At 35.9% G+C, this 18,071-nt stretch overlaps 1 protein-coding gene across 1 annotated transcript in view; it reads left to right on the top strand.

The window, feature by feature from the left end:
- The window catches only part of ZBBX (zinc finger B-box domain containing), a 109,390-nt gene that overhangs the window by 69,949 nt on the left and 21,370 nt on the right, over window positions 1-18,071 (top strand). The window contains exons 11-14 of the mRNA XM_074192722.1: window positions 1,607-1,677; window positions 2,463-2,622; window positions 3,743-3,859; window positions 15,696-15,953. Coding sequence (XP_074048823.1) covers window positions 1,607-1,677; window positions 2,463-2,622; window positions 3,743-3,859; window positions 15,696-15,953 — 606 coding nt within the window. The remainder of the gene's footprint in view (window positions 1-1,606; window positions 1,678-2,462; window positions 2,623-3,742; window positions 3,860-15,695; window positions 15,954-18,071) is intronic.

Below are 18,071 nucleotides of genomic sequence, written 5' to 3'. Positions count from 1 at the left end.
AAAGGAATATAATCATTATGTAGAGATTAATGACTTCTAAAGTCCTCTGAAATTCTAATTCCATATGTCATGGGAAATAGAACATTGAAGATATATTACTAACTGCTAATTAAGTTCATTAAAGCATGATTTTTAATGAAATATTAAGGTTATTTGAAACTGACTTCTGAAATACTCTGCTTGTTTGAAGTAGATTATTTTTACCTAAGAACAAGACTGTATCTACTAAAATATGCACATCTGATTCTAATTTTCTTTGGCCTCTATTTTTCTAGAAATAAGAATTTTAAAAGGTCACCATTTTTGAAAATGAATCTTTGCACACAATAATCCAACGATGTTTTTCCCATTTGGATTCTGAGTAAGCTATGGACACTACATATAAACTGAAGCCTTCAGTATTTGGCACAAGCAGTAAATTTACATAAGATCTAATTAGGTTTACTAGTGCTGCCATAGTGGGTTTTGTTTAGCTTTTGCATTGCCATCTGCTCATGGCATTCAGACACCAGTCAATAAGTAAATAAGGCTGAAGCCAAAGAGGGAAAAATGTAGTGAGAAGTATTTGTCTGAGTATAGACAAAATATGGCTAAACTATAGGTGGTAAATGTGTCTAAAACTAAATCTCTGGATAACCATCCATTTGAAGGCACTTTTTTGGCTCCCATAATGATACAAGTTATTGTAGACTCGTTATACAAAATCACAACTATACATTAGCATCATTTTAATGTGATCATAGAATTTTGAGATTGTAGATGACTTTTTTGATTCATTTTTCTCAAAAAATTATTTTTAAGCATTCTTAAAGACCGAAGTCCCTATTCTCAACTCCCATTTTTAGCCTCTCTTGTATCTATTTTTGGTGAGGCTTAACCTGATATTTAGAATGGCTGGCTGCTGTCCTTCCTTGCCCTCAAGGACCACCTCTGGTAGCATCTTCTCTAGAAAGTCTTCTTGGACCCTTTTCATTCCTGTCCCTCAAATTTCTCAGAGCACAAAACCTGAATCTTTGCATCATAGTTAATTGTTTACTCATCCTCCCTGATACAGTTCTTATTTCTTCTTGGAAGCATGGTAGCTTTCAATGTATTCTCATACACTGTGTGAACAGTGTCATACACCCTAGGTCATCAATCACAGTGTAAAGAAATTAATCCTAATTCCCAAGAATATGTGCTTCATAACTCACATTCCTTTCACCTAGATAATTTTTAAATGTGGTAATGATTTGATCCAATTCAGTCAGTGAACATAAGGGTTGACTGTGGGCCAGATTACTAAAAAGAAAAGTCTCTGCCCTCAAGGAGCTTACAATCTAAAGGGAATGATGCCGGAGATAACATACAAAGAGAGACAGGAAAGGGGTAGAGAAGAGACCTGGTGGACTTTGGACAGAGTCCTCTTGTTCTATGGGGCTGAAACCAGTCCCAGCATATGCAGAGTGGAGAGAGTTGAGTCCAGCTTCCATCTTCTATAAAGGAAGGCATGGGGAGAAGTTAGTTACTCCACCCTCTAGCTCTCTAGTTAGAACTCTGAGCTAACAGTATAGTGATGCAATTAGAAGTGCTGAGCTTAACTTGGACAAAGGTATATTTTTTTCAGGGAGTGGAAACCAGGCAGTGCAGTGGGTGCAGGACAAGCTCTTCTTAGAAAATCTACAGAATTCTTTTTTTGTATAGGCATTATTCTCTAGAAGGTAACTTTTCACCATTCCTTTGTAATTAGTAAGGGGAAAAGACATGATAGGGAAAAAGATAAGAACAATAATTCCAAGAGAAGTGGATATTCTCTTCTCTGAAATCTCCATATCCCCATGGTTCAGTTATCTCATGACTATTTCCAAAGCATTGGTATTTTGATGTGATTTTTCTTTATTTTTTTCCAATTAAATGTAAAATAGTTTTAAACATGCATTTTTGTAAGATACTGAGTTCCACATTTTTCTCCCTTCCATTCATCCCCCCTTCCCTTAGCAGTGAGTAATATTCTCTAGATCATATATATGCATATATATACAACTATATTAAGCATATTTTCCTATTAGTGGTGTTGTGAAAGAAAAATCAGAACAAAAGGAAAAATAAAACTTGAAGCAAATTAAAAAAAATTAAAAACTATGCTTTGTTCTGCATTCAGAATCCATATTGTCTGGACATCGATGATATTTTCTATCATGTGTTTTAGAATTGTCTTTGATTGTTGTACTGCTGAGAAGAGCTAAGTCCATCACAGCTGATCATAACACAATGTTACTGTTAATGTTGACGATGTCTCTTGGTTCTACTCACTTCATTTAACATCTGTTCATATATGTCTTTCAAGCTTTTCTGAAGTCCTCCTTCTCATGCCAAATGATTATTTTGAATTATTATATCTTTGTTGAGTGTTTCTGATTCAAATCTATTTCTTCATGTTGATAAGTGGTCAACTTAGTTTAGTTAAATATTTTGTTTCCTAGTTACAAAAAATTGCCCTCAGAAGTAAGCCCATAACTCAACAATATAAAGGACTTGAGAGATTCTTTGTCTCTGGTAAAAACCCTCTTCAGGAAAAGTTAAGATTAAACCTGGCAAAGAGATCAGAGGTCAGCCCTTCCAACAACAGGATTACACTCACTGGTAAGGGTGGTTTATGTCAAATTAGTTTGCATTTGAGTGTTATAATTTACATGTTACCTACTTTTTCCCTTAAAACAGGTTCCATATTTAAGTTACTATGGTAGCAATGGGTAATGAATAAAATCATTCTCTCCTATTTTCTTGGCAAAAATTGTTATGTTTTTATGCAAAGAGCTATGGGATGATTCTATAATGCTTTGGGATGATTCAATAATGTTATCTTGAAAGCAAGAAATTTTTTTCTGTGAGAAAAGTATAAGAAGGACAATTAAACTCAAGGCTATTTTATTTGTAAACTCATAGGAAACATTAGAATCAGAGAATTTTCACATAGTATTATTTCATGTGTCTTAAAGGAGAAAAGTTGTGGTAATAATTAGATCAATGTACCAAAGCCTCCACTTTTTCTCAGGTTACCTCAAAAGACAAGTTTAAGAATCTCTGAAAATTGAAAAAATTCATAGATCTCTTGAAAAACAAAGTACAATTAAAATGTTTTTGCTGGCTTTTTTCTTTAAATGTTAGGCATTTTCCTCCTCTCCTCCAAAATGAGATCTCCATTGTGTCAAAGAAAAACAATTAAGCTAAGATACCCTGAGTTGATCTAACAAAGCATAAAATATTCTGTCCTGACTGTTCCTCACCTCTCCACCATGATTTAAGATGTGCTAAGTTTGAAAGTTTTGTTTCAGATATACTCACATGTAGTTAATATATTGAATTTTCCATATACTAGGAATATGAAGATATATATGTTTATTATATATTTTAAACAAATATATTGATTTATAAATACTTATCTTTGAAAACGTTATCAATATTTTTAAAAATATAAAATAACTTCAAAAATCATCTTTTATTTTCAGTTTTGATTCAATAAATATTTAGGGATCATCTGTGCAAAATATTATTCTTATTGATATTAGTATTGTACCCTAGTATATTTTATATTTAATATACAACATATAGATTTAGTAATTAAAAATAACACTTTTACAGCTAAATCAATTGGGCTACAATGGTATGTATTCCATTTAAAAAGTAATACAGCAAACATCAAGAGAATGTATTGTTTTTCCATGTTTAATGCTAGATTTCTATTTTTCCTTTTTTATTTCAGGAAATGAACAGTGGGTATCTGAGAGTAGTTTAAGTGAACATGCTGATGACTCAGTTGTTGAGGATGTTGTTTGGAATAACCAGAAAAAAGTATCAGGTGTGCAATATCCTCAAAGGGGTAAGGATATTTCTTAGACATAAATGGCATCTGTTGGTGTGGAAATAGAATTGAATGATTTTTGTATTGAAATTTTTTCCTCTGGATATTTTGGAATTATTCAAGTCAAGTCAGAAACATTTATTATATATCTCTCTTAATTGCTTCAGATACAAAGAAAGACCAAAAGAGTTCCTGCCTTCAAATAACTTAGCATCTAATGGGGAAGGCAGTATGCAAACAAATTTGACTCTGAAAGGAAGACACCAACATTAAGGGGATAAGAAAAGTTTTCTTGTAAAAGGTGGGATTTTAGCTGAGACTTGAAGGACTTTAAATGTATGGGGAGAAGGGAGATTCATGGCAGATGAGGGGGAAAAGAAACATCATGTGTGAAGATCAAGGAAGTCAGTGTTATTGGAATGCGTAGGATGAGGGAGTGAGTTGTGAGTAAAAAGAATAGTAAGATAAGAAGGTTCAGGTTACAACGGGTTTGAAAAGTGAAATGAAAACTTTCTATTTGATCCCGGGCATCATGAGGAAGATTGCTTTGAGAGCTGAGTAGAGAATGGACAAGAGTAGGAAGAGACTAGAGACAGAGAAACCAGTTAAAGGCTTTTATTATTAATAATCCAGATGTTAGGTGATGAAGGCTTTGTACCAGGATGATGGCTATCTGTGTGTAGGTAAGGATTCATTATGTCAAATTAGTTTGAATTTGAGTGTTATAATTTACGTGTTGCCTACTTTTCCCCCTTAAAGTAGGCTCCATATTTATGTTACTATGGTAGTATTGGGTACTGAATAAAATCATTCTTTCCTATTTGCTTGGCAAAAATTGTTATAGTTTTATGCAAAGAGTTATGGGATGTTTCCATAATGCTATGGGATGATTCTATAATGGTATCTGAATGTGAGAATTTTTTCTGTGAGAAAAGCATAAATGAACATTTAAACTCAAGGCTATTTTATTTGTAAATTCATGGGAGACACTGGAATCAGAGTTCACATAGTATTATTTCATGTCTTAAAAGGAGAAAAGTCATTGTAATAATTTGATTAATGTAGGTGGCACAGTGGACCAAGCACTGGCCCTGGAATCAGGAGGACCTGAGTTTGAATCTAGCCCCCCCCCCAATAAAGGGATAGACTAAAAAACTGAATTAGGAGTCTAGGAATAGAACATGTGAGTTTTTAAATACACATTGTTTAGCTCTTTAAAGCAATCTTAAAGGCAGCCAGATAGTGCAGTGGGTAGAGCATTGGCCCTGAAGTCAGGAGAATCTAGAATTCAAATCCAGCCCGATACTTAATAATTCTGTGACCTTGGGTAAGTCACTTCACCCTGACTGCTTCGCATCCAGGTCTATCTCCAGTCATCCTGATTCATATCTGACCACTGGACCCAGATGATTCTGGAGGAGAAAGTGAGGCTGGTGACTTGACACAGCATCCTCTCACTCAAATCCAATTCATGTGCTTGTTATGGCATCGCCTCTCTAATGTCATGGTTTTCTTCAAGAATGAAGGACAAATATCACATCATATCAAGGGACTTTATCTAAAAGATATTTCAAATGTAACTTTGTCATGATTTGGTAACAGATTGGATATGGTGATTGATTATGAGAAGTCAAAAATTGTACTTATCTTATGAGCCCAGGTAACTCAGAGGATGGTTTTGTCCTTCATAGCAATATGAAAGTGAAAGATAAGGGTCTAAGGGGAAAAGATAATGACTTCAGTTCTAAATCATGTTGAATTTAAGACATATGTTGGATATCCAATTTTAGATGTCTACTTGGCCATTGGGATTCTAGACTGAAAGTCAAGAGAGGCATATTAGGACTGGATATATCAATCTGAGAATTATCTGAATTAGAAATGACAAGTGAATATGTAGGAGCTCCTGAGATCACTAAGCAGAATGGCTTAGGGAGAAGAGAAGGCTAAGAATAAACTGAGCTTTGGGGGATGCCCACTGTTAGTGGGCATGATCTGGATGAAGGAAAGTACAACAAAGTAGACTTAAGAAGGAATGGTCAGATAGGAACATCAGAAGGGTACAGTGTCATGCTGTCACACACACACACACACATGCACACATGCACGTACAAGCAAACCAACACACACAAAAAAACTAGAGATATAAGAGTATCAAGAGGAAGAGGGAGATCAACAGTGACAGTCTACAGAGCTATCTGAAGAGATGAGGATTAAGAAAATGTCATTAGCTGATAATAGATAAGTCGTAACTGGAAAAGAGCTATTTCAGTGAATTCTGAGACTGGAAACTAGATTACAGAGGTAAAAAAGAGAATGAGAAGAAAGAAAGAAAGTAGAGGCACAGGTTACAGACCACTTTCTCAAGAAATTTAGTCATGGAAAGGAAGTTAGATCATAGGGAATAGCTGGATCAAGGAGCATTTTTTGTTTTTTTTTGTTAACTGCTTTGATTTAAGATGTTTTACTTTTGTTTTTAAAATATAAAACAAGAATTAGCTATGTGACCTTGGGCAAGTCACTTAACCCCATTACCTTTTTTGCAAGGTCACACAGCTAAGTAATTATTAAATGTCTAAGGCTAGATTTGAACTCAGGTCCTCCTGACTCTAGTACTACTGCTCTACCAACTGAGCAACCTAGCTTCCCCCACACAAAAGATTCTAATAACTTATTGGTTTTCCTAGTTCATTAATTTTCTTAAGTTCCATGATCTCCTTCTCCATTCTATTTCATTCAATCATAGATCAGTCATCACTTAACTTCAAAATCCTGAACTCTGAAATTTCTCTGAATATTATTTCTGACCATTCTTTCTAAATCTACTGTCATTCATGTGAATCTATATTTAGTTGTGGATTCAATTTCTTCTAATTGTGCCTTTATGGTAAACATTCAATTAAGACATTTTATTTCTTGTTGATCTCTAGCCATGGGCTATCCTCCACTTCCTTCCTCCTTCTCCTCTGATATCATTTACATTTTGGATCTTCTTCTCCTTTGTGAACCAACTCTTCTCAAGAATGTCAAAACTATGGGCTGACTGGACTTGCTATAAATCCATTCCCTGAATTTTGGTGGGACCTCACTGTTACAAAACATTCCTCTTAATAATTTTCCATTGACATCGTATTACTTCCCCTCATGGTTAAATGAGGCAAAATTTCTCATCTCATTTCCCAGATCTCTGATTCTATCTTTGTATGATGGAATTACCTTGTGGGTCAGCCAATTGCTTTACTAAAAGCTCATACCTTCTTCATCTCCCATCCTCTCCACATCAGGACTTCTTGTCTTCATCAGTGGTGGCCATATATGCATTTGCTTCAGAGGATGAAGGGAACCTTTTTCTTGTTAAGATCAAAGTCTTGATCCATAAAGAATTCACTCTCTGTCCTTCAATCTCTCTCCTCCTCTCTCTTCCCTTTGTCCCTACTATACCTACCATATGCAGGTCTTCCTATCCTGAAAGCTATTCATTCAGGCTATTCTGTATCATTCATTCATTCTTTTCATTGTTTCATTTCTAGAAAGAATAGTTTACAGTCTTTCACTTCCTTATACCTTGCTTTTTGCAATATGACTTCTGAATTCACACTCCTGAAATTTTTCTATCTATAGTCATTGGCCTCTTACTTGCCAAATCCAACAGCTTTTTTTTTTTTCAATATTTATCCACACCGAGCTTTATGAAGCACTTCATTCTCTGGATCCCCAGTTATCCTTTGGATTTTAAGACCCTGATGTTTCTTGGGTTTTCTCAAACTGACCTGATACCTTTAATGACTTGTATTGGTCCGACCTCTTCAATTTGACAGTTACCAGGCCTTCTGTCCTAAGCCTGCTTCTTTCCTCTCACCATTCTAGCCTTTGTAATTTCATTTACTCCTCTGACTTCAATAATCTTTCTTTGGGATTTATTCCCAAGTCTCTGTCTCTTTCAGTCTCTCGCTGTGTTGCAGTCTTAGATGTCCCACTGTCACATCACATTTATCCTATCTAAAATTCAACATTCACCTCCTAAACTTGACCCTACTTCCCAAATTCTATTTTTCTATTAATGGCATCATCATCCACTCAATTATCCTTATTCAAAGTTGAAAGCACCTTTGACTTTCTTTTTCTCTCTTATGCCTCATATCCAATCAGTTTACAAGTTTAAATTTTAATTTTAAGTTTTAATTTTTAATTTTACCACCAAAATATCAATCAAAAGTGCCCCCCTTCTCACAAGGTGAACTTGTAGGGCTTTATTGCCTTTTTCCTGGAATACTTTAATAATAGTAGTAACTTGTCTCCGTGCCTTCACTGTTGCTCTTTTCCAATTTCTCCTTCACACAGTTCTCAAGATAATATTACCCAAAACATGTTCATCTATGCTAATCCTCAGCTCAAAAAACCAATAAACAAGAGAGAATGATAATGCTATGGGCAAAATACAGGATACTTGGCCTCAGATGTGTTGCCTTCCACAAACCTTATTTAACTCTGACAATTGCATTCTTTTCTGCTTGGAGTCTGTGTTGTAGTCAAACCTGACAGATTCATCTTATATTCGTAAGCTGGTACCTTCACTACATTCTCCAGGCCTGGAACATAAGACACCTTTCTTGCTTCTGCCTTTTTCTTCAAAACCCATCTCAATTGCCATTTCTTCATGGAGCATTTCCTCAGAATTGTTTTCCTCCTGAAATTTTCTTCTCCTTTAACTTTATTTTATTTCAAATTACACCCTGTGTTATACTCATTTGCTTTTCTAGTTTATTAATTTTTCTTAAGTTCCTTGATCTCCTTCTCCATTCTATTTCATTCAACCATAGATCAGTCATCCCTTAATTTCAAAATCCTGAACTCTGAAATTTTGTTGTAAGGAGTTCAATTTTTTCCTGAGATTAGATTGTAAACTCCTTGAGGGGTTTTAGCATATTTTATTTCATATACCATGATACCCTGCTTATACCATGCGGTTTATACAAGTTTGTTGAATCAAATTATATTGGATTAGAGTGAACACTTATTTGATAGGAGACAGGAAAACTGAATTGTAGTTACAGTTTTACTGCTAACTCCCTTAATGCCTTTACTTCCTTGGGTCTTATTTTTCCTCATCAATTAAATGGGAGCACTGAGTTGTCCTTTTAATTTAAATTATTCAGAATTTATTAAATAAATCTGGTACATATATATATATATATATATATAATATAATTGGAATACAAAGAAAAAATTTTCTCTGTCCTCAAGAGACTTACATTCTAGTCCAACATTCTAGATTAAAGTTTGCTTAATTTTTTAAACCTGTAGCTGATTACTTCTAATTATTTTATTGTTAGGTTATAAAAAGAACCATGTAGGGGAGGCTATGTGGCACAGGATAAAGCACCAGCCCTGGAGTCAGGAGTACCTGGGTTCAAATCTGGTCTCAGACACTTAATAATTACCTAGCTGTGTGGCCTTGGGCCAGCCACTTAACTCCTAAACAAACTAAAAAAAGAGAATCATGTAATCACAGAATTCTAGATTTTAGAGGTAACTTAGAGGCCACGAAACCAAACACTGAACCCAGTCTGAAGCATGATTTCTTTTATGACATCATTCACAATCTACTGTGAGTAAAGTTCGATTTGACATCTGGGGGATACCAAAGAATCATGGTTCCTGCCCTCACATTGCTTGCAGTGTAGTAGAAAGAGTTAGCACACACAGAAGTGCACAAATAACTATGGTAGAGAATCATATAGGAAAGCCTTACCTCCCTGAAATTCAGCTTCCTGAAAACCTTGGTCCTCCCAGATGAAGCAAATAGGTATAAAAAGAGGCCCTCATCAACAAAAAAAGGTGCCCAAAGTCCAAGTCCTGAAGGCACTTGAGCTCACAATTGAGTCATCCATGACCCCTCCCTCTCACTCTCTATTTGCAATCAGTTTTTAAGTCCTGTCATTTCTATCTTTGCAGCATGCTTTCATCCCCACCACCTGCCTCCCTTTCTCTCCTTGGCACTGTCACCACCCCAGACCACTGTAAAAACTCCTTATGGGTGAATCTCCCTGCCTTGAGTCTCTCCTCACTGCAGGTCACATTGAACTCCCTACAACACCAACAGGTCTCACTAGTTCATGTCTCTCTTCACAACTTTCCAGTGGCTCCTTGTTAGGTCTAGGATGAAATTTAAAATCCTTGGTTGACTTTCGTGGCCATTCATGTCTTAGTCTTTAAACTCAAAACCCTCTGATTCTTACTTATTGGTCAATAGTAGGTGCCAACCCAAGCCTCATTGGCTTAAGTGAGTAATAATATTGTTTCTGCTCTGAGTAGAAACCGAGGATCTTCCCTTCCCAAAATTCTTTTGAGAAGGAAAACTAGGTCAGATTTTTTGCCTCAATTCTTACCTAGCTTTTAATCACTGAATAGGTGTTGCCTCAAACTGAGACCTGAGAAAGACCTTACCTTAAAAAGGCCAAGGCCTCCCCTTGCATCTGGGACTATCTCCAGTCATCCTGACCTTTATCTGGCTGGAGGGCCATGGATGGCTCTGGAAGAGGGAGCAAGGTTGGTGACTGCACAGCACCTCCTCTCGCCCCCACTCCCGAGCTCCTCACTTAAAATTCAGTTCACTTCAGCATAGAGGCATTCCCTCCTGAAGTCGTGGATCCTTTTCAAGAACAAAGGAGATAGAACTATTGACGTACACTTTGCTCCCTTCACCTACCTGGTGATCGGGGGACATTGGCTTCCTTTCTGTTCCTCTCACCAGTCACTCCATCATGCAAATGCATGTTTTTCCTGGCTGTCCTGCGTGGTTGGAAGTCTCTCCTCTCTCCTGGCTTCCCTTCAAGTCTTAAGCCCCTTTCTTACCTTGTGCAAGAAATTTTACTCCTTGATGTTTGGGCTTTCCCTCAGATGGACTTGGCTGTTTCTCTATCATTGTTGGCATGTTGTCTCCCCCATTAGACCCCTTGAAACTAAGGCATCTGTGGTAATGTTGCTGCTGTTGCCCTCCTCTGGATTCCTGGCTCTTGACACAGCATCAGATTCAACAATGCTGGTTGACTATGATGTGCTATGGACAGATTCTGACTCAGTATTTCCTTTTTCTGACTTTAATCCTAATCCTCAGGCACAATTATTGCACGTCTAAGCTTGAAGCAGGTCAGCAACAGCAGATAAGGATTACTGTAGGCAGGGACCCTGATTCCAATTCTTAAGAGTAACTGGCACCCTGAGGATGAGGAAGAAGAAATGAAAAACCAGTGCCTAAAAAGCATGACTGTCTTTGGGTGGGAGCGAAGGGCTTTCAACTGAGAGCCCTTCATGCTCCAGTGGCCTAATGTTGGTCCTCCCATTGTGCTGTCTTTTGTTTCTAAAGAAGGGCTGCTGACTCCTTCTTGGCAGTTTTGAGGTCTTTCTCTGCATATGAGGCTGTCCTCATGCTGAACTCTTTCTAGCCACTTATGAATCATCACACACACACAATGGGGGAAATGATTGATTCAGGGGCCTCTGCTCATGGACAAGTTCCTGTGCAAAACTCCTTTCTCCAACTGGAAGCTCAGACTAATCATGTTCATGTGCAAATGAAATTAAGGTTCCATAAACTTATAAGATCATACTTCTCAGTCCTGTCCATAGCCATAACTTGTATTATACATAATTATTCTTTATAAACAACATTTTGTATATCTAGTAATAAATCCACCTCAAACCTCCCATATATATTGGATTTTCTGTTATGAGAATCCAGAATACATTCACTTTCTAATAAACTGAATCAAAACGATGACTTGATGTGATAGAATATTTGTTAAATATAAACATAATTTAATATAACAAAATAAAAAATTCCATGCCACAATCTCTGAGGAAAAATTGTATGGCAAATCTACTGGGACCTTTTGCCCTCCTCCCTGACTGTTTTATTTTCTTTTTCTTCTTAACTTGGAATATTTGGTTCTTTTCAGTACATGTTATTGCATCACATTTGTGAGCACTGACAAAAAAAAGAGTTTGTAATAAATAATTGTCCATTCTCCATGGTCTCTAAATCTCTAAATTTCTAACACTAAATTGGAAATGCTTTAGAGATCTACAGAGGGAGTCTCTCCATCAAGGCATATGTATGCCAGATGAAGTGCTTCCAAGATTGAATATTCTTTTATTTTCCTTCCTGAATCATTTAATAAAGTACCATATGCGTCATTTAAGATTAGAAAACAAAATCCAAACATTATATACTTTTTTCTTTAACTACTCTCTATACCATCCAAATGAATAAATTTTTATGTATTAATATAGATTTTATTTTCTTAATCTACTGTATATATCCCTTATTGTATCACAAAAATCTTACCTACCCAAGTTATCATGAGATCATAGAATTAGAATTGGGAGGGACCTTAGGGAAAGAAAGAGAAGTTAGCATTTATAAAACACCTGTTGTATGCTAGGCTGCATGAAACACTTTAAGATAATACCTCATTTCATTTCTAGAGGACATCTGCTCCCAAACCCTCTCATTTTAAAGGTGAGGACCTGAAACCAAAAGAGGACATGCCCAGAGTCACCCAGTACTGTCCTACACAGTTCTGGAAATCTGAATTATTTCCTGCTATTTTTTATACTTGCCTCTAATATCTGAGGCAGGATTTGAACCTAAGTCTTCTTGACTCCAAGCCTACCATTTTATCTACTACATCACACTTCATACCACTTGACCCCAGATCTCTAAACTCTAAGTCATCTCATGTTCATTAATTGGCATATATGAAATCATGAAAGTTACCAAGTAGATTGTTGGCTTAGAGAATAGTATAGTCAACATTCATATAAATAGTATAAAATTGTTCTCATCACAATTAATTTTCAGATAGAAAATACTGTATATTTCATCCATTCACAGTGGAGATTGAGATTTTTGAGTTTTTAGCAAGATTGTTATGCTTAGTGTTATAACCCACAAAACCAGGGTGTGACATATCTTAGTTTATTTTCTCACATTCTCATTAGCTGTTTTATATTAATATACAGGACTACTTTTTTAATCCTTATAATAAACCTTTCCAATTGACTTACATACCTAATCTTAGAGTACATTAATTATAATTTTAGCCAAATTAGTATTGGCAAGTGTCTTGTCTTTGTTAATTCTTTTTTTTAAAGTCTGGGTTTATTGTTTAATTTGTAGTTTTTGTATTGGGTTAACATTTTAAATAATGGAGCTATAATGGATCCTAGCAAATTTTTTGTCAAATTTTTTATACTCCATAGCCGAAGATGTCTTTGATATTAATATGTTCATCTCTTGCTAATTTAGAATATTTACAAATTTCGTCAATTTCAGTGTGTTTTGCAAGTTATGACTATTTTAAAAAATTAACAATGATCTTATAGCTGATTTCCTATTTTTATTATTTACATTTCATCACCCTGACTCTATTAGCCTTTATTGAAATTTTCCTCCAATGCTCATTCTGGTGTGGAGGTGACTCTAGTTTCTGAAATGCTTTGCCAGCAGAGCTTGGCTCAGGAGTATTACCTTCAGGGGCATTTATTTCAGACACAGTGATTCATACTAAGGCACAGAGAAGTTACCATTTGACTTGTAACCTTGATTTTTTGACATGAGCAGCCAACCATGTTAAAGCCTACACCAATCTAGATACCTATATATTTTCAGAAACATTTGCACTTCTGGTTGAATGTCTGCTTTTCAGGTTTTAGCCACTAGATGGTAATATTTCCTTTTTTTGATAGCACAAACCATTCAAAATGATTCCATCTTTATATAAGCCAATTAATGACTCCAGAAATAGTAAGATAATTCCATGTCCAATTTTATTTTATTTTCTTTGTTTTTTTCCTTCACAAATTGACTAGTGAAACATAAATTACATAAAATTAAGTAAATTTTCTTTGGAAATAAATATATTTCTGAGGTCATACAAAGATTTCTAACCTCTGTCTGATTGAGAATTTCTCTTTGCTCTTTTTCACTTTTAATTGTTTATTAACTTGAATTTGGGCATATTCCAGGGACATGATGAGTTCTTTACAAATTGCCAAAGGAAGTTCTAACCTTTATCAAACTCTGAGAATCCAAATAATCTTACAATATTATAAGGATTAGCTTTTCAGTTAGGTTCTATAAATGTTCTTTGGTAGTTTTAAACTATTGATGGCACCTCCAGAAAAAAGAGTACTTTCATATTTAAAAAATATATTTTTATTTTTCCCAATCACATGTTAAAACAATTTTTAAACATTTATTTTATAGTTCTGAGTTCCAAATTCTATTTCTCCCTCACTTCCTTCATTCATTACCCCCTCCATGAGAGGGTAAACAATATAGAAATATGGAAATGTTCTACATTATTATTACACATGTAGTCATTTTGTACAAGAAGATTCAAATGAAAGAAAAAGAATGAAAGCAAGAAAATAAAAATCATGTCTTCCAACCTGTATTTGAACTATTGGTTCTTTCTCTGGAGGTGGGTAGTAATGCTTCATTATTAATCTTTTGTCATTTTCTTGAATCATTGTATTGCTCATAATAGCTAAGTCATTCACAGTTTTCCATCAAACAATATTGTTGTTACTATATACAATGTTCTCCTGGTGTTCTTCATTTCACTTCGCATCAAGTCATGTTGCTTTGTCTAGGTTTTTCTGAAATTATCCTGATTATTTCTTCTTTTTCTTTTTTTCTTTTTAAATTTATTTAAAGCAATGGGGTTAAATGTCTTGCCCAAGGTCACACAGCCAGGCAATTATTAAGTGTTTGGGGCCAAATTTGAACTCAGGTTCTCCTGACTCTAGGCTGATGCTCTAATCACTGCGCCACCTCATTATTTCTTAACATTTTTTCTTTCCCTGGAGTTAGAACTTGAGCTCAAACTCAAATGGTGTGACCCTGGAAAAGTTACTGAAGTCTGATTGCCTCAGTTTCTTCATCTGTAAAATGAGCTGGAGAAGGAAGTGGCAAACCTCTCCAGTGTCTTTGCCAAGAAAACCCCAAATGGGGTCATGAAGAATCAGACATGACTGAAAATGACTGAAGAGCAAATCAAACCTTGTGATTAGCAAAAAAGTCAGACGGTCCTTTCTCTCAAAGAACTCACTCTAACTGGGGAATGAAACCAACCAGCACCTAGAGGAAAAATAAGTCTAGAGAACTGCCCATTGCAAATTGGGTGACAGTTATGGGGGATTGTCATCATAGAAGCAGGATGGAAGGCAAGGCTTGGTGGTGGGTCGTCTTTCTCAGAAGGAGCAGAGTTATGAGCTGGCGACCGGCAGAGATAAATGCCGGTGGCTGCAACCAGCTCTTGGAGGTCTCCCACTGCCTGACTATCACAGATGAATTCTGGTCTGAAAATTAATCACCCTGAGGCCAACCGCATAATGAGCCTTTCCAAAGTAGATAAGTAGTCATTGCATGAGAAATGTGGGGGAACAATTCTAGTGTGGCAGAGCTGTCACAACTTCCATCCCAGTGCTTGAACCTTTTAGAATCCAAACACTGTCCAAGTCAGAATGTGGCATTGGAGGAAAATTGTGAGAATTTCGAAAAATTAAGCTATGTTAAAATAAGGCTGATTTCTGTGAACATAGCAACAGAAAAAAATATGTATGTGTATTTAGGTTAGAAGTCTGCTTTGTGGTTGGAAGGATCCACAGGAAATATGTGCGGTTCACAACCATAAAATTGTTAATTAAGAAGTGATTGTCTAATGAGCTCTTTTGTCCAAACTGAATTATTGATTGCTTATACATGTAGCATGTTTATTATCATCCTCAATGTTTATTGATTATGATAGCAATAATAATGATCCAAATTCTTTGCATTGCATTTTAGGGCAAATTTCCAGGAGACCATCATCCGTAAATATACCAATTTGTAAAAAAATTCTTAATAGGTACAAAACCTCTGTGTCTCTGCACCAAAGACCAAGAAGCATGAATTCTCGACCCATCTCCAGAGCTGCTTCAGAAATTTCAGAAATTGAATACCTTGATGCAACTGAACAAAATGAACCATTCTTTGAAGATGCTGCTGATCATCAAACCTTAAACAGTTTGGAAAGAGAATTAAATGCACTGAAGAATTTTTCAGGTAATTTGAATTATTTTTGAAGATAATATAATGCATTTATTCCAATTTCAAATTTCCTTATTCCAAGGTGGGGGGAAATCCTTCCTTTATGCCTGTCTCCATTTTGAGCTGCCAGGCTATATTTTTTTCTCTCTGACATGCGCTTTTTAGACCTTGGAATTAGTATGAGATATAGTTTCCCTTGATATCTAGTGGCATGACAGTCAGTAATTGTGCTTACATCACCAAATCTGTATAGTCCACATCATAATCATGAAAGAATTGCACTGAAATCCACTCTTTTGAAGGACCTATGAGAAGCTATCCTTTCTCCTCCCATGCTCATAGACATGTATCTCTGTAAAAATGAGAAAAGGGATGAATCTTCACAAAATTTTGCAGGTAATTATTATTGTTGTCATTTTTATTTTATTTTCCCTGGTTACACACAAGACCAAATTTCAGCATTCACCTTTTAAACCTTCTCTCCCATTCTTCCACCCCAATCCCCCTCATTGAGAAAGCAAGTTATTTGATATAGTTTAGAAATGTATAGTCATGAAAAACTTTACCACAATGGTCATGTTGTAAGAGTGAACATAACCTCACCAAGAAAAGAGAAAGCTCAAGAAAAATACAGTTAAAAAAAGCATGCATCAATCTGCATTCAGAGATCATCCGCTCTGTGTTTGGGATGCATAGTATTCTTTGTTTTTCTTTTTTGTTTCTGCAAGGCAAAGGGGTTAAGTGACTTGCTTAGGGTCACACAGCTATGTAATTATTATTAAAGTGTCTGAGGTCATATTTGAACTCAGATCCTCCTGACTCCAGGGCTGGTGCTCAATCCATTGTGCTATCTAGCTGCCCTGATAGTATTTTTTTTTTACCATGAGTCCATCAGAGTTCTCTTGAGTCACAGCATTACTGAGAAAAGGTAGGTCATCCACAGCTGATCATCCTTCAGCTTTGCTGTTCCTTTGTATATAGTACATTTCCCCTTCATCTGCTCATGTATGATTTTTCCTGAGAGCATACTGTCATCATTTCTTATAACAGAATAACATTTCATCATAATTACCTCCCACACTTTATTCAACCATTCCCCAACTGATGGACTTCAGTTCTTGACGCCAGAAAAGAGTTGCTATAAATATCCTTATCCATATAGGTCCTTTTTTCCTGTTTTTCATCTGTCCTTTTCCATATATCCTCGTAGCGGCACTGCTAGGGGAAAGGGTAGGTATGGTTTTATCGTCCTTCAGGCATAGTTCCAAATTGCTCTACAGAATTGTTGCATTATTTTGCAACTCTTTCAACAGTGCATTAATCTCATTTTCCCTTATCCCCTCTAACATTTGTCAACTCTCTTTCTATCCTATTAACTAATCCAGAATTGTTCCAACCCTCATTTCTCCTAACAATAATGAATTGGAACATTTTTAAATGATTAAAATAGATATCACTAAAAACCTCATCCAAAAACTGTTCATGCCCTTTGATCATTTATCAATTGGGGAGTAGCTTTTATGTTTGAAAAATGAGATCTTTATTTCAGTATTTTCCCCACAGTTATTATTGCTAACCCTCCATCCTATCCCCTCGATCTCCATTTATTCTCTTTCTCCTTTCACTCTGTCCCTCTTTAAAAGTGTTTTGCATCTGACTACCCACTCCTATAATCTTCCCTCCCTTCTATCTCCCCCCCCCCCACCTTTCTCCTCTCCATTTCCCCTCCTATTTCTTTTTGGGTAATATACATTTCTATACCCAACTGCTTGTGTATATATTATTCCCTCTCTAAGCCAGTTTTGATGAGAGTAAGACTCACTTACTGCCCTTCAACCTTCACCTCTTTCACTCCACTGCAAAAGCTTTTTCTTATCACTTTTATGATAAATACCTCCCCCCTTTCCCCTTCTTTCAGTACATCTCTCTCACCAATTAATTCCATCTTTGTAATATATTATCCCTTCAAATTCAACTCCCACCTATGACTTGTCTATAGCTCCTCCTACCTGCCTAATAAATGAGAAAATTCATATGAGTTATCAGTATCATCTTCCAATAAAAGAATATAAGCAATTCAACATCATTAATTCCCTTATGATTTGCCTTTCCTTTTTACCTTTTTATGCTGCA

Source organism: Macrotis lagotis, chromosome 6 (assembly GCF_037893015.1).
Source record: "Macrotis lagotis isolate mMagLag1 chromosome 6, bilby.v1.9.chrom.fasta, whole genome shotgun sequence".
Lineage (NCBI taxonomy): Eukaryota > Metazoa > Chordata > Mammalia > Peramelemorphia > Peramelidae > Macrotis > Macrotis lagotis.
Note: the sequence above shows the minus strand (reverse complement) of the source record. Positions and strands in the feature narration are given on the sequence as shown.